The following is a 22,008-nucleotide window of genomic DNA, read 5'->3' on the forward strand; positions in this document are numbered from 1 at the left end:
ACCTGGCAATGCATAGGGGTTGCTCCTGGCTCTGCACTCAGGAATCACTCCTGGCGGTTGCTCAGGGGACCCTATGGGATGCTGAGAATCGAACCCCGGTCGGCTGTGTGCAAGGCAAACGCTCTACCCGCTGTACTATCGATCCAGCCCCAGCCACATCCCCATTTGCAGATTGTGAGGGTCCACCCGTGATCAAGGGGCAGGCACAATGTTCCTCACTGCTTTCCCCTTTATCCCTTCACTTGTCTTATTCATTTATTTATGTATTCATTCATTTATTTGGGGGCACACCCCAACAGTGATTAAGGCTTTATCCCTGGCTCTGTACTCAAGGATGACTCCTGGTGGTGCCAGGGGGACCATATGTCATAGTCAGTCCTGTGTAAGACAAATAAATGCCCTATCCAGTGCACTAGTGTCCAGCCCTCCCTTCATTTGAGGTTTTTGGTTTTTGGCTTTTTTGGGTCACACCCAGTAACCACTCAGGGGTTACTCTTGGCTCTGCACTCAGGAATTACTTCTGGTGGTACTCAGGGGACCATATGGGATGCTGGGTGATTGAACCTGGGTCTGCCATGTGCTACTATTTCTCTGGCCCCCCAGCCTTTCACTTGTTTTAATAACAGACTTTGTGGGGGTTTGATTAGCCCAAATGCAGCAAAGTTCACACGGAGTTCCATGCCCCTTCACCAGCTTCCCTGTGTTCACCATCAGCGGCACCTACAGATATTTGCAAAACAGAGAAACCAAACTGATGCATGGCTAGTCCTTAAACTCCAGACTGGAATTCACATCACGGTTTTTCCACACATGTCCTTGTTCCGTTTGAGAATCCAGTCCAGGAAACCACACAGCACCCAGTCATCTGTTATTCAGCTCCCTTATGATGATGACGAAAGTGGGATCCTCTCTGTTTTATAGTTGAAGATTCAGAGGCGAGTGACTCTCCCTGGCCACACGGGCAGGGGAGAAAGCACGGATGAAAGGACAGCTCAGCGGCACTGAGGGGCACACCTACCCCAGCCCCAGCAGAGCACTGTGGGTGATGGCTTCAGGGCAGGAGTGCCGGCAAATGAGAGCAAGAATGTGGACCTCTACCTGCCACAAAACAACACTGCAGTGAATTCTGCTGACATCACCATCCTCTGGGAACCCAGTCAGCCTCCCTCTCCCCTCCTTCCTTCTTTCTTTCCTTCTGTTCTTTCTTTCTTTCTTTCTTTCTTTCTTTCTTTCTTTCTTTCTTTCTTTCTTTCTTTCTTTCTTTCTTTCTTTCTTTCTTTCATTCTTTCTTTCCTTTCTCTTTCTTTCTTTCTTTCTTTCTTTCTTTCTTTCTTTCTTTCTTTCTTTCTTTCTTTCTTTCTCTTTCTCTTCCTTCTTTTCTTTTTTTCCTTTCTTTCTCTTTCTTTCCTTCTTTCCTTTCTTTCTTTCTTTCTTTCTTTCTTTCTTTCTTTCTTTCTTTCTTTCTTTCTTTCTTTCTTTCTTTCTTTCTTTCTTCCTTTCTTTCTTCCTTTCTCTTTCTTCCTTTCTTTCTCTTTCTTTCCTTTCTTTTTCTTTCTTTCTTTCTTTCTTTCTTTCTTCTTTCTTTCTTTCTTTCTTTCTTTCTTTCTTTCTTTCTTTCTTTCTTTTCTTTCTTTCTTCCTTCTTTCCTTCCTTCCTTTCTTCCTTCCTTTCTTTCTTCCTTCCTTCCCTTCTTCCCTTCCTTCCTTTCTTCCTTCCCTTCTTTCTTCTTTCTTCCTTTCTTTCTTTCTTCCTTCCTTCCTTCTTCCCTTCCTTCCTTTTTCTTCCTTCCCTTCTTTCCTTCTTCCTTCCTTCCTTCCTTCCTTTCTTTCTTTCCTTTTCTTTCTTTCTTTCTTTCTTTCTTTCTTTCTTTCTTCTTTCTTTCTTTCTTTCTTTCTTTCTTCCCTTCTTCCTTCCTTTCTTCATTTTTTCCTTTCCTTCATTTCCCCCCATCTCTCTTCCTCTCTGCTTTGTTCTTGGCCACTCCTGCTACACCTTAGGGTCCATGCAGTGCTGGTGATCCAATTTTGTATTTTTTTTTTTCTTTTTGGGTCACACTTGGCGATGCACCAGGGCTTACTCCTGGCTCTGCACTCAGGAGTCACTCCTCACGGGTGCAAGAGATCATATCAGATGCCAGGGATTGAACTTGGATTGGCTGTGTGCAAGGCAAGCACCTAACCACTGTACTATCTCTCCAACCCACTCTGGCTTATTATTATTTTTTTTTTCTTTTTGGGTTCACACCTGGAAATGCTCAGGGGAGACTTCTGACTTTGCACTCAGGAATTACTCCTGGCGGTGCTCGGGGGATCATAGGGGATGCTGGGAATGGAAACCCGGGTCAGCCACGTGCAAGGCAAACGGCCCTACCTGCTGTGCTATCACTCCAGCCCCCAACCTGGATTTTTTTATATTCAAAGCATATGCTCGACCCTTTGAACTCTCTCCCCAGGTTTCGTTGCTGTTGTTCTTGTTTGTTTGTTTAAGGGGGGAGATTGGACCATACCCAGTGGTGCTGGGGGCTTACTCCTGGCTCTGAGCTTGGGGATCATCCCGAGTGGTGCTCAGTGGACCAAAGGCAGTGTCCTCTGCATGCAAAACAGATACCTTAACCCCTGTCCCCACTCTGCAGCTCCGCTGGAGTTCTTTGTTAAGGAGTGTGGGGCTGGGAGCGATAGCACAGCCGGTGGGGCATTTGCTTTGCACGGTGGCCGACCTGGGTTCTAATCCCAGCATCCCATATGGTCCCTCGAGCACAGCCAGGAGTAATTGCTGAGTGCAGGGCCAGGGAGTAACCCCTGAGCATCGCCAGGTGTGACCCAAAAAGAAAAAAAAAAAAAGGAGTGTCTTGGAGGAGCCCTGGGGCCCTGTGTCCTGGAATGGAGGCTGAAACTCTTGAACAGAATCTCTGGGGTGGCCACATGCTTTAGGCGGGTCACAGCTTGTCTCTGGGCCTGTGTCCTCACCTGCCTGCTGGGACAGTGCAGGGGCCCCGGGCTCTCTGGGACAGGGCCAGGCACCTGTGCAGGGCCCCGCTGTAACCCTTCTAGTGGCCAGCTGGAGGCCAGGCAGGTCCCAGCAGGAGCCTCTAGTCGGGCAGGCCTCGCTCAGGTTCTACACCTGCCCTTCCAGGGCGGGGCCCACCCGGCAAGCTGCTTAACCCTGCCTGCCCAAACCCCTCTTCCTGTCAGGGATAATCAGTCACCCCTCACACTCCTGCCGCACCCCAGACAAGAACTCGGAAATCCAAGTCTGTCTCCTCTGCCCTTATCCACATGCCTCAAGAAACAAGGCTGTGACTCAAGGTCAAGTAGCTGGGGGAGACCTGCAGGGCCTGCCAAGACCTTGTTCCCTCTGACCCCCCCCAAGACCCTCCCCCCAACCCCATGCACGTAGACTCCTGGGGTGCAAGGCCTGGCCTGCTGCTGCTGAATTCTTTTCATGGGGAGTGAGATGGGCCACATCAAACCTGGGTTGGCCACATACAAGGCATGTTCCTTCCTTTGTACTCTCTCTCAGGCCCCCTGCCACGTGACCTGGGCATTTGTGCCCTGGGTCTGCAGCTACACACTCTCTGATATGCAAATTCCTTGTCCCTGAATTGGTGCACAAACAGTCCTGACTCCAGAGATTATTTGCACACAAACAACTTGGGTTTGATTCCCGGCACTCTTAGCACTTTCTTCATGAGGTATTTTGGTTCCTTCAAACCAGGGGACATTTAGGGGCCGGAGCGATAGCACAGCGGGTAGGGCGTTTGCCTTGCACTTGGCCGACCTGGGTTCAATCCCCGGCATCCCATATGGTCCCCCAAGCACTGCCAAGAGTAATTCCTGAGTGCAAAGCCAGGAGTAACCCCGAGCATCGCTGGGTGTGATCCCCCCAAAAAAAAACAGGGGACATTTAGGTTTGTTTTCAGGGCATTCCTTTTTTTTTCCTGTGGGTGGTGGTGGGGGGAGGGTGATTGTGACATCCAGGGTTTCTTAATGGTTATTCCCAGCTCCATAATCAGGGAGTCATGTGTGCCTGGGATCAAGCCCTGGATGGAACCTGGGCTTCCTGAATGCAAAGCATGTGCCCTGAAGAAGGGTAAAATGGGCTGGAGTAGAGCACTTGCTTTGAATATGGTCCACCCAGGTTCAGTCCCCTGAGCCTGTCAGCGGTGATCCTGGAGCACAGAGCCAGGAGTCAACCCAGAAGAGACAGCTCCAGGGGCTGGAGCACAGGCTGTGCAGGGGGGATCTCCAGGCTCGAGCCCCACCACCTCACGGCACCCCTGGCACCAAGCTAGGTGTAGCCCCCAAACAACAAAGAAGGGAAAATTGTAACTCTCATACAGATATAAAATGAATGTTAATCATTTTATATGATTTTATATAACACACAAATGAGTGTTAATCATTGTGTCTAACTCCTAAATGCACTAGGTGGGTGTTGTAAGGGGCTCAAAAGGCAACAGAACACTCAAGAATATGGAATGAAATACACAGAAGCAAGAGGCGAAACTGGATTTTCCACTGAAAGGAGAGGGAGCCTCCAGCAGAGAGGAGGAACGGATCAGATAACCACAAAGTAGAGAAGTAAAATAGCTCAAATGCAAGGGGAGGGAGGCTGGAATCTCATTCCCTAGTGTGCGAGTGTAGATGGTGTGTAGTTTACTTCAGATGGGTATGATTCACGCACTGTGAACACAGGGTCCTTCCTGACTGAATCCGGGAAATCATGTCTCATTGCAAGAGGTCTGCAGGCTTCAAATCAGCAGACTCAAACAAGACAGCTGAACTTTGATATCCTCTTATTCTTTGGGAACATTCCAGAACATTTTTTTCATGGGGGACTGAGGGGGGAGGCACATGGCAAACCCAGCAGTACTGAGGACTTACTCTTGTCTCTGTACTCAGGGATCACTTCTAGAGGGGCGTGGGGAACCATATGGGGTGCGGGGACCAAACCCGGGTTGGCCACATACAAGGCATGTTCCTTCCCACTCTACCAACTCTCAGGCCCCCTACCATGTGACCTGGGTATCTATACCCTGGGTCTGCAGCTACACTCTCTTTCTTCTTTTTTTTTTTTTTTTAAATTTTTTATTGAGTCACCATGTGGAAAGTTACAAAGTTTTCAGGTTTAAATCTCAGTTATACAATGCTCGAATACCCATCCCTTCACCAGTGCTCATATTCCACCACCAAGAATCCCAGTATAGCTCCACCCCGCCCTCTCACACCCCAAACCCCCCCACGCCCCTAGCCCCCCCACCCTAAGCCCCCCCCCCCCGTGTAACTAATAAATTTCACTTTACTACACTCTCTTTCTGATGTGCAAATTCCTTGTCCTTGAATTGGTACAAACAGTCCTGACTCCATAGATTTTGTGATTTATGAATAACTACTTACTTTCCAAATGAGAACTGCTCTATTTTACTTTATTTACTGAATTTCCAACTTGGGTTTGATTCCTCTGCCCCTCCCAGAGAGCCCAGCAAGCTACCTAGAATATCCCACCCGCATGGTAGAGCCTGGCAAGCTCCCCGTGGCATACTCGATATGCCAAAAACAGTAACAACAAGTCTCACAATGGAGACGTTACTGGTGCCCACTCGAGCAAATCCAAATTGATGAACAACGGGACGACAATGCTACAGTGCTTACTGAATTTCCAGTGTCAGGGTCTCACAAATGTAGGGCAAGGGCTCCAGCAGGGAGCCACATCTGTAGCCCAAGAAATATGTCTTTGTTTTTGAGTCTTGGGGCCATAACTGATGGTGCTCGGGGGTTTGTTCCTGACTTTGTGTGCAGGAGTCATGCCTGAGGTACTGGGGGTCGGCCGCATGCAGGGGAACCACCTTATTCACTCCTGTGCTATCTCCAATCCTAAAAGCTAAGACTGGAGCCCGGGAGACGGCTTAGTAGCTTGGAGCATGTGTCTAGAATGTGGGAGCTTTGAGTTTCATCCCTAGCACCACCTGCCCCCCCAGTAAAGTTGCCCAAACAACAAAAAAATGTAAAACAACAACAAAATCAACCAAAGCATTTAGGAGGGGGCTATGGACCATACCCAGGTTGTTCAGTGCTCAGGGGACCACATAGGTGCCAGGATCCAAGCAGGCCAGTGCAAGACAAGTGACTTTTCCTCCCCTTCTTTTTCATGGTGTGTGTGTGTGTGTTGGGGGGGTGGGGCGGTGAGGGGCAAGGCATTTCCTGGAAACGCCTTGTGGTCACTAGGATTTCAGTTCACCCGCCCCACCCCCACCCCCCATATCTCTGCTGTCCATGAAGTCACTTCTCCACCACCCTGTTTGGTGCCCTGGAGGGGTGCTAGCAGGTCACATCGGATCACCTGGGTGTGGCCTCAGGTATGGGAGGCCCTGGAGAGGTGGATAATAGGTAGAAAGGTTCAGTTTCCCCCAAATTGTCTTCAGTCTTAACTTCCCAAGCCCAGATTCCTGAATCTCCGCTTGCAGGGGTGTCTGCCTGGGACCATATTTCAGGGACATGGATTCCACAGCCACTTTGCTCACTTTCTAGTTGCAAATTTATTAATTTTTCTCATCCTCGCTGCAACTCTAGCAAAAAGGCAGGCATGACTTCCAGTCTTGCACCTGGAGGAGCTGAGAGCTGGGCACCGGGGCTCCCGCTCATGAGCCCATGCTGCCCTCTGGTGGTCATGCTCAACATCTGCCTCCAGGAAGCCCAGGGCCCACTGCAGCGTCTCCTGAGGTTTGTGCCCACGGAGGGCAGGGTGGGTTTGCTCTTCAAGTCTCTGTTCTCCCTTGAACACTTACCTCACTTGTTTGTCTCCATGTTCCTTCACTTCTTCACTTTGGAGAAACCTACGTTCTTTCTAGAATCTGTACTTCTCCCTCTCTCTCTTCCATCAGATCTTTCTGAATAGGTTTCAATAAAAACTACCTTGCTTTGGGGTTGGAGCAATAGCACAGCGGGTAGGGCGTTTGCCTTGCACGCGGCCGTCCCTGCTTCGGTTCCCAGCATTCCATATGGTCCCCTGAGCACCTCCAGAAGTAATTCCTGAGTGCAGAGCCAGGAGTAACCCCTGTGCATCGTTGGGTGTGACCCAAAAAAGAAATAAAAAACACCTTGCTTCACACACACACGCACGCACGCACGCACGCACGCATGCACGCACTATGGTAGTATGGTTGGGACACTAGCCCGGTGACCTGTCCCTTATCACAGGCAGGGACTCTCGCCCCACTCCCTGTAGCTGATCGAATAAATATAAAATTACGCCCACATAACCTTTTTTTTTTCTATTTTTGGGTCACACCTGGCTATGCACAAGGCTTACTCCTGGCTCTGCACTCAGGAATCACCCCTGGCAGTGCTCAGGGGACCATATGGGATGCTGAGAATCGAACCTGGGTCAGCCGCGTGCAAGGCAAACACCCTACCCGCTGTGCTAGCACTCCAGCCCCAAAAGTAGAATATATTTTCTTTTTTTTCTCTTTTTGGGTCACACCCGGCAATGCTCAGGGATTACTCCTGGCTCATGCACTCAGGAATTACTCCTGGTGGTGCTCGGGGGACCATATGGGATGCTGGGAATCGAACCTGGGTTAGCTGCATGCAAGGCAAACGCCCTCCCCCCCTCCCCGCTGTGCTATCACTCCAGCCCCCCACATAACCATTCTTAAATGATTGTCATTGCATTTGCACTTCCATGTGACTGTCTCCCTCATTCACCTCTAGGCCTCTTCCCACAATGCCACCGGGGATCCTGGTACCCACCAAACAGCTCCCTTCCCCACCCCAAGTCCACCCCAACATCCATTGTACTTTGAATCTGAGTTTGACAACTCTAAGTACCTCAGCATAAAGTAGGGATCAACTTTCTTTTTTAAGCTGAAGGGGCACACCCAAGGGAGTAGTACTGGTTCTCTGCTCTGGGGTTCCTCCCCGGCGTGCTTGGGGAACATGCAGTGCTGAGGGTCAAGCCTGGGCCTCCTACATGCAAAATATGTACTCAGGAGCCAGGGAGACTATACCAGGGGTAGGGCACTTGCTTTGTATGTAGCTGAAACCAGTTTGATCCAGAACTGCATACTGTCTCCTATACCCCACTGTGTAAAAACACAAAAATAAAAAGAAAGACGCGGGCGAGGGAAGGGACGGAGCCAAGATGGTTGGTCTCACTTGCAGTTTATTCCGATCTTCCCTGAATACACTCTCCACCACCCTTCCTTCTCTCCGAACCCCTTTTATTGATCATGGCACTTCCAAAGGGTGCAATACATTGACATCACCAAAGGCACCAAAAGATGTTACAGGAAGAACATTGAGTCAACATTATTCTCTTGTATCTGCAGGCCAGTAGTCTAAGCCGCCCCCCCTTCCGCCCCCCCCCCCCAGAAGATACAAAACCAAAACGGAAGCCTTCTTTGGGCTGAAAGCACTCGGATTTACATCCCAAAGACCGGGCTGGGCTGCCACAAGAAATCTACATGTCAATTACAAACTAGGCAGCACCTGAAATCTACATCACAAAGACTAGGCTGGGCCAGAGCCTGGAATCTACAATGTCAAGTCAGGCCTGGCTAGCACCTAAGATCTGCATGTCAAAGACCAGCCAGGCTTTTGTGAGAAAAGGAAAACTGCCTCTGAAATTATTTCCAGAAGGCAGCTGAAAAAGGGAAAATATTCCTGTCTGCAGTACAATGTCTCCAACACCCCACCAGGGACGATCCCTGAGCACAGAGCCACAAGTAAACCCTGAGCACTGCCGAGGGTGTCCCCAAAACAACAAAGACAAAAGCCTGTGTTCAACCCTGAGCTATCACTCCAGCACCTGCATTTGTCCTTCTTTTTTAGGGGGTGAGGGGTGGATCACAGGTGCTCAGGGCTTACTCCCCACTCTGTGCTCAGGGATCACTCCTGGAGGGGCTGGGGAGGACCATGTGAGGTGACAGGGAACAAACCCGGGCTGGCTGTGTGGAAGGCAAGTGTCCTACCCTGTGCACTATTGCTCCAGCCTGTTTTACAATGTTTGTTTTGGTTTTTTGCTTTTTGGGTCACACCCGGCAATGCTCAGGGGTCACTCCTGGCTCTGTACTCAGGAATTACTCCTGACGGTGCTCAGGGAACCATATGGGATTCTGGGAATCGAACCCGGGTCAGCCGTTTGCAAGGCAAACGCCCTACCCACTGTGCTATCGCTCCAGCCCCTTGTTTTTCACCCTTTGACTGGCTTATTACACTCAGCAGAAATGTCCCTGTAAGTGACCCCTTCTGAAGTGACAGAAACCTGAAACTCTGAAGAAAATATCACCCCCTAGAATTGCTCCCTAGAGTTACATCTCTTCAAACCGTTCAAAACACGACCAACCAACCAACCGGAACCAGCAAGCAGGGACATGAGGAATCACAGCAAGGTTTCATTTTTACGAAAGCAAATGGAGTGTGGTAATAAGAGACTGTGAGGGCCAGGAGCTGCCCTGGCTCTAGTCTCCCAGCTGCTAATTCCAGTCACACGTGAACTGTGTCGCAAAAATGACCAGTAGCCCCTGTCCTGTGAGCCCTGGCCAACTACGGGAATAGGCTCACATTAGAGAAATGAGTTAAGCTTCTTGGGGCTGGTGTGATAGTACAGCGGGAAGGGTGTTTGCCTTGCCTGTGGCCAATCTGGGTTTGATATCACTGGCACCACATATGATCCCCTGAGCTTCACCAGAAGTGATCCCTGAGCACAGAGCCAGGAGTGAGCCCTGAGCATTACCAGCTGTTGCCCCCATCCCATCAAACAACAAACAAAAACTAAGTTTCTTAGTTAAACTCATCCATGCTCCTTTGCATACATCTGGGGTAATTTCCTGAACTCTCCCAATTTCCTGAACTCTCCCAATTCTCTTGACACCGATCTAACTTCTGAGTTCCCAAAATACCATAAAAACCTGTGTGCCTCCCATCATCATCATCATCATCATCATCATCATCATCATCATCATCATCATCATCCCGTTGATTGTTGAATTTGTCGAGTGGTCTCAGTAATATCTCCATTCGTCCTAGCCCTGAGATTCTATAAACCTCTCTTTACTTCCCAATGGTGCCGCATTGGAGACTTTTTCAGGGTCAGGGGAATGAGACCCATCATTGTTACTGGTTTTGGCATATGAATACTCCACGGGGAGTTTGCCAGGCTCTGCCATGGGGGCAGGAAAGTCTCGGTAGCTTGGCAAATTCTCCCAGAGAGAGAACTAGGAACTAGGCCACGTGCTTCCAGGAGCTTGGTTTTATAGTCTCTGGATGTTGGCCATTGGTGGGATTACATGGTGCGGGGGGCATGGGGGAGGCAGTCCCTGGGTGTGACTGCCTAGCTACTGGAAAATGGGGGATCTGAGCGGAAGAGGCCCCGTCCCGATCTGAGCAGCCTTGGAGATCTCAGCCCCGGGTCGCACACACCTGGGTTTCTCTGCTGGTTCCTTCATGTATGAGGCTCGTCTGAACGTGTGGAGAGGGGCCTTGAGTATGGCTCTGGCTGGGCTCCGGAGGTCTTTGGCTTCGGGGGCTCTGCTCGTGGTGGGGAGGGAAACTCACCCCCTCTGAGGGGCCCCGGTGAAGACGGCCAGGCGCGGGGACAAGAGATTCTCTGTGTGCCTCCCACCAGGAGTAATTCCTGAGTGCAGTCAGGAGTAACCCCTGTGCATCACCAGGTGTGACCAAAAACAAAACAAAGCAAAACCAAAAAAACCCCTGTGTGCCTCATGTCACATGGCTCCCCGGGGAAGAACATGCATAAAAAGTCAACGTTGGGGGATGGAGAGATGGGTTCAGGGATAAAGCCTGGCAGTGGCCAACCCCAGTTGGATCCCTGGCACCCCACGGTTCCCGGAGCATCACCAGGGGCAGCTCTGAAGGCCCTGAGCACTGCAGGGCACAGCCAGGAGGCCCCAGCACCACACCCTCAGGTCTTGGCAATGAGCTCTGGTTTGGGTGGCTGAGAATCAGCAGGAGGGACCCCTGGGCCTCATGAGCATCATGTGGGAGCCCCCTTCCCATATGAAGAAACCCCACCTGAGGCACTCGGGACAGCAGGAGCAGGAGACTCACAAGCTTTTCAGAATCTCACCAGCCCCACACTTCTCTCCTCTCACCATCATGAGCCTCCATAAGGGCAGTTCTGAACTCCCTTACACTGAGGCAGATTTGTGAACCGGTGGTCGAGGACAAGGGACTGCTCCCATTTTACAGGGGGGAAGTCAAGGCTCAGAGGACTCATGCTTCGTCCACGCTACTGCATAGCAAAGTCCTGACCCGCCATGCACCCCTCTGTGTGGGGTGAATTCACCCAACCTGGCTGTGGGCTATGAGCCAAACTGGGTGATGGATGCGTTCGCGGGGTGCAGAAGGTAGAGCCCAGGTGGATTCTCCTCAGAGGGCTGAGGTCCCAGAGGTTGTTGCACACCCCTTTGCAGATGGCCCTGTGAGTTGGCGGGTACAAGTCTTCACAGCTGGGTATGAGACTTTGACGTGCTGAGTTGAGCCGTGTGTGTGTGTGTGTGTGTGTTTGTGGGGTCAGAGACTCCTGTGCTGTCCAGCCAACATTCCCCCAAAGAAGCACCTAGGGCCGGCGTTGGCCAGGGAAAGACTACAGACAAGACACGAGGACTTCAAACAGTGTCGCGTTTACTTTCATGTGCCACAGGGAAACCACGACGAGCACATCGGCGCGTGGCTGCAGGTGTGTAATGCTTCACAGGACACTAGCGCTGGGAGTACAAGTGCACTGAAGGACCCCGGGAGGAAGCACGAGCACAGGCAGTCTGTGGTGAGGGGACAGCGCGGAGGTGGCGTGTGAACGCTGGGCGTAGGGACACGCGGCTCAGGGCTTCGGACAAGAAGCAGCTGTGGGGGCAATAGCACAACGGGGAGGGCATTTGCCTTGCATGTGGCCGACCCGGGTTCGATTCCCAGCATCCCCTATGGTCCCCCGAGCACCGCCAGGAGTAATTCCTGAGTGCAAACCCAGGAGTAACCCCTGTGTATCACCGGGTGTGACCCAAAAAGAAAAAAAAAAAAAGAAGCGGCTCTGAAGCCACTCCAGGGGCTCTACAAGTGCGTAGGTCGAGGAAAGAGCCCAGAGGGCTGCAGTGCAGGAGAGCCAGGTTCAGTACCCGAAGACCTGCGGGGGGAGTGTGGTCCTGCTGGCGTCAGCCAGGCCAGGCCTGAGCCTCACGGCGTTGGCCCCAGCACCATTTCAGGTGCCAAACATTCCTGGCGCCTGGCCCCCCGACACCCACAGGAGCGTGTGGGCATCCGGGTGACCCCAGGGAGGAAGGCACAGGCCTCACTCACTGCACACAGCTCGGCCGAAAGTGGTTTCCTTTAAGACAGAAGAAAAGGCTACACAATGCAGCCTTGAGGAGGCAGTGCTAACAGGCTGCAGGGCTGGAGGGTCCAAGGAACTGGAGGTTCTAGGGAGGGGGAGGGGAGAGCGGGGCTGGGGGAACAAAGGGGACCCCACACCATCCTCGAGTGTGGTGGTGGGGGACTCACGGCTGCAGCAAGAACACCCAGAACTCCTGCACGTTGGTCCCAGCACGCAGTAGGTCCACTGAAGTTCCAGAGTCAGCACCACCCTCTCCCGGCCCCACATCACGTGCCATGTTCCGAGGTGGACAGTCTGTCGCGGGCCGCCACAGGCCACAACTGTGTCCATCTGAACAGCCACGTCGGGTACTCCTGGGAGGTGTCCCATTGCCCGCAAGCCCAAAGAAAGTTTCCTACCCTTTCAACCTTAATATTTGGGGGCCGGAGAGATTGGTCCAGGGGTTAAGGCACTTGTCTTGCATGTGGTTTACCCCGGTTCAACCCTCAGCACCATATATGGTCCCCTGAGCACCACCAGGAGTGAGCCCTGAGCACAGAGCCAGGGGTTTGTTTTTGGTGTGACCCCAAAACAAAAACCAAACAAATAAAAACAAAAACACCCCAAAACAAGAAGCCTTAATATTTGGATTGGGGAAGTGACTCAGCGACAGAGCATTTGCCTTGCATGTGTGAGGCCTTAGGGACCCAAAACCCAAACCTCAGTATTCTTTTTTTTTTTTTTTTTAAAGCACTCTGACGGGGGACTTGTAGTTTTACTCAAACAGCTCTGTGAGAACTGGTCTCAGCGCCCCCTGCTGGCCACTCTGTGTCACTGCAGCAACGCAAGGCCTCGGTTGGTTTAGCCCAATTCACCCCAGGAAAACGGGTCGAGGCCAGTGATCCAGAGGGGCCAGAGCTTCAGAGACGAGGACCCTGGGTATGAGGCTCCTGGCATGGGACCGTCCGGCACCCAGCAGGGAGCAGAGGCAGAGCAGGAGTGTGAAGGGAGGCGGGGGCCAGGCAGGCTTAGCCCCTGGGACCTGGTTGTGGTGGGCAGAGCTATGAGCTGGTTCCTGGGTGGCCCAGAGGGAAGGCAAGAGGGGAAACTGAGTCAGGGGAGGCCGCCCCTCCCCGAGCCCACCATCAGGCTTGGGGGCTGCCCTTGGCCCCGAGAGCCGGGGGGCTCTCAGCAGCAGCTGGCGGCACTCCGCTTCACGTGGCAGGGCTTGCAGAAGAGACGGTTGTTCAGCGGGTAGCAGCCCTGCTCCGTGGGCTCGATGGACAGCAGCACCCTGCAGTCCTGCAGAGACAAGGCGAGAGTGACCGCGAGCGTGACGGCCGGGCCTCGCCGGACAGTCTGCGCTGAGGACAGGACCGCGCCCATGCCGGGTCCCCGCTCTCCCGACACCCCTGAGCTCCATCAGGAAGATGCGGGGGTGTGAGCGGGACAGCAGGCAGCTGAGGGGAAGACGGAGGGCACGGCTAGCAGGGTCTCAGCACCCCCCCCCCGCCCGGCTGGGGACAGCTCACGCCGTGGTGCACATGCACGAAAGGACCGAAGTCCTGGGCTTGATTCCCAGCACTGCCCGCCAGCCCAAGCACCACCGATGATGTGGCCCTTGTGGACAGGGTCCCTCCCCAGCAGCCAGGACTACGGGGTGTGGCCCATTATCCAAAAAACACTGAAAGAAAGAGCAATAGCGGGTAGGGCACTTGCCTTGTAAGCGACCGACCTGGGTTCAATGCCCGGCATCCCATATGATCCCCTGAGCACTGCCAGGAGTGATTCCCGAGTGCAGAGCCAGGAGTAACCCCTGAGCACCACTGAGTGTGACCCAAAATAAAAAAGGAAGGATGAAAGTGGACCCTTGTTTTGCATGCAGGAGGCCTGGGTTCAATCCCAGGACATGGTCCCCTGAGCACCACCAGGAGGGACCCTCAAGCACAGAGCAGGGAGTAGCCCCAGAACACTACAAGATAGTGTTTTCCCCAAACGGGCAAAAATGGGCTGGAGAGAGAGCAGAGAGGCAGTATGCACGCCTTTAACATGGCCAGCCCGGATTCAATCCCCAGAACTCCATATGATCCCCTGAACCCCACCAGGAGTGATTCCTGGTGCACAGAGCACTGAGTCAGAAGTCAGCCCTGAGCACCACCGGGTGTAACCAAAATACCAACCAACCAACAAAACTCAGCAAAACCGACTGAGAGTAGAATGAAACCCCTCAAAGCAGGAGCCCCCTGTGCAGTCAGCCCTCCTGAGACAGGGCCTGGTCACTGGCAGTGGGCACCTGCTCTCATCCTGTCCCTTCATTTCACAGAGGGGAAACTGAGGCCAGGGAGGTGAGGCCGCCCCAGCTTAAGGGGGTCTTTTTCTGCTCCAGCATAGGCACACACTTGGTCACGGCCAGTTTTCAGATCCCAAAGGGTTTCAGAACAAGGGAGACTGGGGCCTCCGCATTCACTGTTCTTTTTTTGGGAAAAGCGGGAATTGAGAGGCGCCCCTCACTGCCCCAGGACTCACCCCTACATCTGTGCTCAGAGAACCATACCCTACACTAGGGATGAAACATGGTTAGCTGCATGCAAAACAAGCACCTGAGCCCCTGTACTCTTCTGGCTCCCTTAGAATTTCCTCTTTCTGGGGCTGGAGAGATTGTGCAGCGGGTAAGTCACTGGACTTAGTCTGATCCTGAGTGATTCTTTTTTTTTTTGCTTTTTGGGTCATACCCGGCAATGCACAGGGGTTACTCCTGGCTCTGCACTCAGGAACCACTCAGGGGACCATATGGGATGCTGGGAATTGAACCCGGGTCGGCCGCGTGCAAGGCAAATGCCCTACCCACATTTGATTCTTTATAATAGAGCCAGGAGGAAGTCCTGAACATAGCCAGGTATAACCAAAAAAACAGCCTTCCTTCCTTCCTTCCTTCCTTCCTTCCTTCCTTCCTTCCTTCCTTCCTTCCTTCCTTCCTTCCTTCCTTCCTTCCTTCCTTCCTTCCTTCCTTCCTTCCTTCCTTCCTTCCTTCCTTCCTTCCTTCCTTCCTTCCTCCCTCCCTTCCTTCCCTTCCTTCCTTCCCTCCCTCCCTCCCTCTCCCTCCCTCCCTCTCTCCCCTATGCTTAGGGCTTACTCCTGGCTCTGTACTGGGGCGGGGGGGGGGTTGGCACTAACATGCTAACATGTTTGAGGTTAGCTCTACCACTTGAGCCATAAGTGGTTTGGTTTTCTTAATAACATTTAATTTTTCTAGCTTACTTTTTAAATATAAATATAATTAATGGATATAAATTAGCTATAGAGCATACTATAGCTCTATATGTATATGTATAGTTCTACATATACATATACATATACATATATATACATAAGGCCTTGCATTTGATCCTTAATGCCACACACAAAAAGAAGATACAACATATAATATGTATATATCATATAGAGGAGGTGTTACTGTTTACTATTTTATGGTTTCTGGTGGAGAGCAAGATAATGGCAATTTTCCAGGAGTCAAAAGTTAAGCAGATTTTTCACTTGCAGAATTGGGGTGTCAGTACCTCGAGGCCTGCCTTGTTCAAGGCTCAACTGTCTGAGAGAAGTGTATGAATTAAAACCCACTATCCCCAGAGCTAGAGTGATCACAGCAGAGTTGGTAGTGCGCTTGTCTTGCATGTGGCCAGCCTGAGTTTGGTCCCCAGCACTCCCATATGCTTCCCCAAGAGCAGCCAGGAATGATACCTGAGCACCAAGCCAGGAGTATGACCTGAGTACCGCCAGGTGTGGCCTCAAAACCAAACCAAACAACAAAACCTACTATCCCCGGGGCTGGAGCGGTAGTATAGCGGGTAGGGCGTTTGCCTTGCACGCAGCCGACCCAGGTTCTATTCCCAGCATCCCATATGGTCCCCTGAACACCGCCAGGAGTAATTCCTGAGTGCAAAGCCAGGAGTAACCCCTGTGCATTGCCGGGTGTGACCCAAAAGGCAAAAAAAAATACACTACTATCCCCAATGGACCAGAGAGAGTGTAAGAGGCACAGTGCTTGCCTTGCACGTGGCTGACCCCAGTGTGAATCCTCAGCACCACATGGGGTCCCCAGCGAGGGGTCATTCCTGAGCACAGAGCCCAACCAGGTGCCTGGCACTGCTGTGGCCCCCAAATACACACAATCCTTGAAGAGAAAGTATAGGGATAGGACACCTGCCCTGCGGCCACACACACTATTATCCCTGGAGCCCAGAAGATGCTCAGGGACTTAAAGCACCTGCTTGGTAAGTGCCAGGCCTTACCATGGCTCAACCCCTATTTCTGCTGATCACATCAAGGCAACTTTTGTGATCCCCTGTGAGAAAGGCCCCAGAAGATATGCTCAGTGGCTTTTGTCTAAATTATTTTTTCTTGAAACCTTGTCTCCTTTCTCCCCCCGCCCCAATACTTAGAAGTACTCTCTAGGGTTCAAAAAAGCTTAAAACCACGAGGGCTAAAGAAATAGGACAGCGGGGAGGGTGCTCGTCTTCACCTGGCAGACCCGGGTTCTATCCCAGCATCCCAAATGGTCCCCTAAGCACCTCCAGGAGGGATCCCTGAGTGCAGAGCCAAGAGTAAGCCCTGAGCAACACTGGATGTGGCTCAAAAGCCAAAGGGGAGAAAACAAAAGCTAAAATAGGTGAAGCCTGAAGTTGTCCTTGGCGAGTGTGACCACCGCTTCCCGGGAGAAGCTGCCTTAGTGCACCCTGTTGGCTCCGACCGGGTGAAAGAGGAACCTTAAGACACTCCTGCAGCTGAAGAAAAAAAAAAAAGGGGGGGGCTGGAGAGATAGCACAGCGGGTAGGGCGTTTGCCTTGCATGCGGCCGACCCGGGTTCAAATCCCAGCGTCCCATATGGTCCCCTGAGCATGACCAGGGGTAATTCCTGAGTGCAAAGCCAGGAGTAACCCCTGTGCATTGCCAGGTGTGACCCAAAAAGCAAAAAAAAAAAAAAAAAAAAAAGACTCCTGTGCTGGTGAGAGCCCCAAGCCCCGGCCAGACAGTCCTGTCTAGTGGAGACTGAGCAGCAAAGCCCATTTCAGCTCTAGCTTCCTCTGTCTTCACTAGCACACCAAGCTGCACGTGTTTCCTACACACGTGACGCATGTTCCTTGAAGTCCCTCCACTCATGCTCGCTGCTCCCCCGCATGACTATGTATGAGTTTCCTGACAACCTGCTAGCGTATGTATAAACTGTTACTTTTTTCTGCCTCTGTTGGGCATAAAACCAGACCCTCAACTTCCTGCTTGGAACCTGCTCTCCAGCCCAGGCTGGTGGACATCCTTCCCCGTAATAAAAGCCCTCCCTTCCATCCAGTGATTTCTGTGGAACGAGGGCGCTGGAATGAGAGTCCAGTGGGTCTGATTCCGGCATCCCATATGGTCCCCTAAGTGCAGGGGCAGGAGAAACCCCTAAGCATCACCAGACATGGACCGAAAAGAAACCAAAAAAGGAGCAATCAGAGGAAGTGTGTGTGTGTGTGTGTGTGTGTGTGTGAGAGAGAGAGAGAGAGAGAGAGAGAGAGAGAGAGAGAGACAGAGACAGAGACAGAGACAGAGACAGAGACAGAAACAAGAGAGACAGACAGACAGAGAGACAGAGACACAGAGAGAGGGGGTGGAGAGAGAGGGAGGAGAGAGAGGTCTGTCTTTCCTGCTCTGTCCTGGGCGCTAGGATGTAAGTGCTGCTGTTTTTTTTGTTTTTGGATTTTTATTTTTTTGCTTTTTGGGTCACTCCCTGCAATACTCAGGGGTTATTCCTGGCTCTTCACTCAGGAATCACCCCTGGCAGTTTTCAGGGGACCATATGGGATGCTGGGAATCGAACCCGGGTTGGCCGCGTGCAAGGCAAGCACCCTACCCGCTGTGCTATCACTCCAGACCAAGGGCTGACATTTCTGAAACTAAATTTCGACACTGGCTGCTCCTCCCGGTAACCTTCCCCAAGGACATGTGGGGAGCTTGATTTGCTCACTGGCCAGGCTCAGGGAAGAGCCAGTCAGCAGCGGGCCTTGGCGGTGAGCATCCCACCATGGCATCTGTCCTTGTTCTTCCAGGACGCCTGGTCAGTCTGACCCTGAGCGAGACCCACCACCGACAACACAGTGTGAAGATGTCTGGCGACGTCCTACCCGATTCCCCGTGGTGAGGGGTGGAAGCGCCAGTTTCTCATACCCGTGTGAATCAGTGTTTAGAATTATCCACCCACTGATGAAGAGCCCACGGCAGAGCCTGGCAAGCTCCCCGTGGCGTATTCGATCTGCCAAAAACAGTAACACCAAGTCCCACAACGGAGACATTACTGGCGCCCGCTCGAGCAAATCGATGAACAATGGTGCACTGACAGTGCTACAGTGCAGTGCTACTGATGAAGAGATTTACTTTAGGACACCCCTTACCGCCCCGCAGTTCCAGTTTCACCAGAGCTGCAACCTTGCGAGCCTTCAGAGAAGAGAAACCCCGTGAGCGCAGAGGCTGGAAGACTCGGGGGAGGCCTGAGCCCCTCCCCAGCAGGACTGACTCTGCGATTTGCAGGGTTCAGGGAGAGATGCAAATGCAGAACTCCTGGTTCAAAAATTAAGAATTTCGGGTCTGGGGCCAGAGCGACAGCACAGCAGGTAGAGAGTTTGCTGTACATGTGGCCAACCTGGTTTCGATTCCCAGCATCCCATATGGTTCCCTGGACACTGCCAGGAGTAATTCCTGAGTGCAGAGCCAGGAACAACCCCTGAACATCGTCAGGTATGACCCAAAAACCAAAACAATAAATAAATAAAATCTTAAAAAAAATTTCAGGATTGTGCCTCAACCGTAAATAAAGCATGTGCCTCGCATGTGTTTCAAGCCCTGGCACGGCAGAAAAAGGAGAGAGACACAAACATGAAGAAGCTGACAATGTCAGGCCAGGGAGAAAGCTCCACGGGCCAGAGCAGCTGCTTTGCACCAGGGAGCCCAGGTTCTATCTCTGGTTCTGCATTTCCCCTGAGCACTGGGGAGTAGTGCCCACGTACCTTTGGATGTGGCGTTTTCCCTACCCCCCATGGAAAACAAATGCAAAAGCCACAATAAGAATTTCACTATTGGGGCTGGAGCGATAGCACAGCGGGTAGGGCATTTGCCTTGCACGCAGCCGACCTGAGTTCGATTCCCAGCATCCCATATGGTCCCCTGAGCACCGCCAGGAGTAATTCCTGAGTGCAGAGCCAGGAGTAACCCCTGTGCATCGCCGGGTGTGACCCAAAACCCCCCCCCCAAAAAAAATAAAGAACTTCACTATTGGGGCTAGAGCGATAGCACAACGGGTAGGGCATTTGCCTTGCACGTGGCTGACCCGGGTTTGATTCCCAGCATCCCATATTGTCCCTTGAGCATCGCCAGGAGTGGTTCCTGAGTGCAGAGCCAGGAGTAACCCCTGTGCATTGCCAGGTGTGACCCAAAAAAAAGCAACAACAACAACAACAAAAAAGCATTTCACTATTTTGAGAGTGCTCTCTGAAATAGCTCGTATAAGGCATACTTCACACCATGCAATGCCCTGGATATTTCTTTTTTCTTTTTTTTTGGGGGGGTGGGGTGGGGTGGTCACACCCAACAGTGCTTAGGGCTTATTCCTTACTTTGTGCTCAGGGATCACTTCTGGTGGTATTTGGGGGACTACATGGGGTGCCAGGGATCAAACATGCGTCTACTGCATGCACGGCCCGTGCCCTACCCACTGTACTATCTCTCTGGCCTCTGATTTCTCTTTCTTGGGTTTTTGATTTTCATTCTGGTTTTGAGCCACACCCAACTGATGCTCAAGGGTTAATCCCGGCTCTGCAGTAGTCAGGAATCACTCCTGGGTCAGTCGTATGCAAGGCAAACACCCTCTACCCACTGTACTATCTTTCTGGCCCCTGATTTCTCTTTCTTAACACCTCAGGACAACTGGGTGTGGGTCTCTCCTGCACCCCTTCTTTCTCCTATGGTGACGGCTACCCTTCCCATCTCAGAGTCCTGCTTCCCTGGTCCCAAGGGTATTCCATCATTAACCCTGGCCAGTGACGGGGCTGGATGAGAATAAGATGTATCCTTTCTTGGGGTTGTGTGGGGTCTGAGGATGAGGTATCCAGGTGGGGAGGAAGGAAACCCAGGCCCCATGTGTGCCTCCTCACAGAGGGTGCCAGCCGATGAGAAGGAAAAGCAGGTAAGAACAGACACTGCACGCAGGACCGAGAGGTGGAGCGATCCTTGGGTGCGTCACCTAAGACCCTCCTCATCGCCATCAGCCTTCTCAAGCCATCCCCACTCCAGTGCCTGCACGAACCAATCGGCTCCGACGACTTTGGAATCGCTTCTACCCTCACGCGTGTCTGCTCCGGACAGGGGGCTGGGGGCACACGACTGACCCTCCCGGGGGGCTGCCCGTCAGGGCACTCCACTCACCTCACACCTGTAGCAATTCTCATGGAAGTTTCTGCCCATGCATTCGATTTTGAAGGCATCTTTCCCATCGCAGGGGATGATGGGATTCTCACAGATGCTGCACATCGGGGCGAATTTCCTGGAGGGAGAGAGACCCGCCCTCACACCAACATCTGCAGGGGGGAGCTGTCTCTCACAGCAGCTCTGGGTCTCTCCCAGCACTGCCTCTGACAGCCCCTGGAGCTGTACCTGAGCACAGAGACAAGAGTAGTCTCTGAGCACTGCTAAGGGTGGCCAAATGAGTTTAAAAAAAAAAAAGAAATGAAAGAAAATGAAAAAATGAAAAAAAGCACACTACAAAGCAAACAGGGAAAACTAAACCCATGCAAAGCAGAAAGGCCGGATACAGTGCTTGCCTTGCACACAGCTGACCCAAGTTTGGTCCCTGGCCCTCTCCTCGGGCCTCCTGAGCACCACCAGGAGTCATCCCTGAGCACAGAGCTAGGAGTCAGCAGTGAGCACAGTCAGGGGTGGCCGAACCCCCAAACAGAGGGAGCGCGAGGTGCCAGCGGGAGCAGGGCTGAGGGGACAGCAGGAGAGCCCCAGAGCCACGGTGCTGCCCGGTCACGCCCACAGAGCCGCCGCCATACCTGTAGAAGTCATCCAGGCAGTACACCTCGTTCTGGCTGTCCAGGGCGAAGTGCTCGTCCCTGATGCAGCGGGCACAGGCCACGCACGTGAAGCAGGGCGGGTGGAAGGCCCGGCCCAGGGCCCTGATGATGTGCTCCTGGATCACCTCCCCACACTTGCCACACTTCTCCAGGGTGTCCTGCAAGAGGGCCACGGCCTGAGCGCCAGCCGGGGGGCGCTCAACTCCGCACCACCGGGCACGCTTTACCCCTGGGGAGGAGCGCCCAGAAAGCCAGCGGAGAGGACAAGCGGCCCAGGTGACCAGCCCGATCGCCACCTTGGCGGCAACGGAGGCAGCGTGGCTGTGTGCTGGGGCCAGCAGCCAGGAAGGACTCCGCCCGCAGCCAGGTCTCAGGGAACGCGGGAGGCCGCGGTCAGCTGCGACCCACAGAGGACTCTCATGGCCCTCAGAGTCAGGAACGGGAAGGAGTTGGTGCGAGTTTCGCCTCGTGGAATAAGTTTCACCTGGAAGCTCTTTCCCCGGCATCCAGCCCCAGACCAGCTCCACAGGCCTCTCTCAGGAGGACCTTGGGGCCCTTTAGTTCCTTGACACACGGGATGAAG

At 52.6% G+C, this 22,008-nt stretch overlaps 1 protein-coding gene across 3 annotated transcripts in view; it reads right to left on the reverse strand.

Moving 5' to 3' along the window:
• Positions 1 to 11,643: 11,643 nt before the first annotated feature.
• FBLIM1 (filamin binding LIM protein 1) overlaps positions 11,644 to 22,008 on the reverse strand; it is a 29,082-nt gene continuing 18,717 nt past the window's right edge. For all 3 annotated transcript variants that reach the window (XM_055139192.1, XM_055139191.1, XM_055139190.1), the window contains exons 7-9: positions 21,405 to 21,583; positions 20,776 to 20,893; positions 11,644 to 13,626 (exon numbers count right to left, since the gene is read on the reverse strand). In XM_055139192.1, the coding sequence (XP_054995167.1) occupies positions 13,513 to 13,626; positions 20,776 to 20,893; positions 21,405 to 21,583 (411 nt within the window). In that variant the 3' untranslated portion in view covers positions 11,644 to 13,512. The remainder of the gene's footprint in view (positions 13,627 to 20,775; positions 20,894 to 21,404; positions 21,584 to 22,008) is intronic.

This window comes from Sorex araneus, chromosome 5, assembly GCF_027595985.1.
Source record: "Sorex araneus isolate mSorAra2 chromosome 5, mSorAra2.pri, whole genome shotgun sequence".
NCBI lineage: Eukaryota > Metazoa > Chordata > Mammalia > Eulipotyphla > Soricidae > Sorex > Sorex araneus.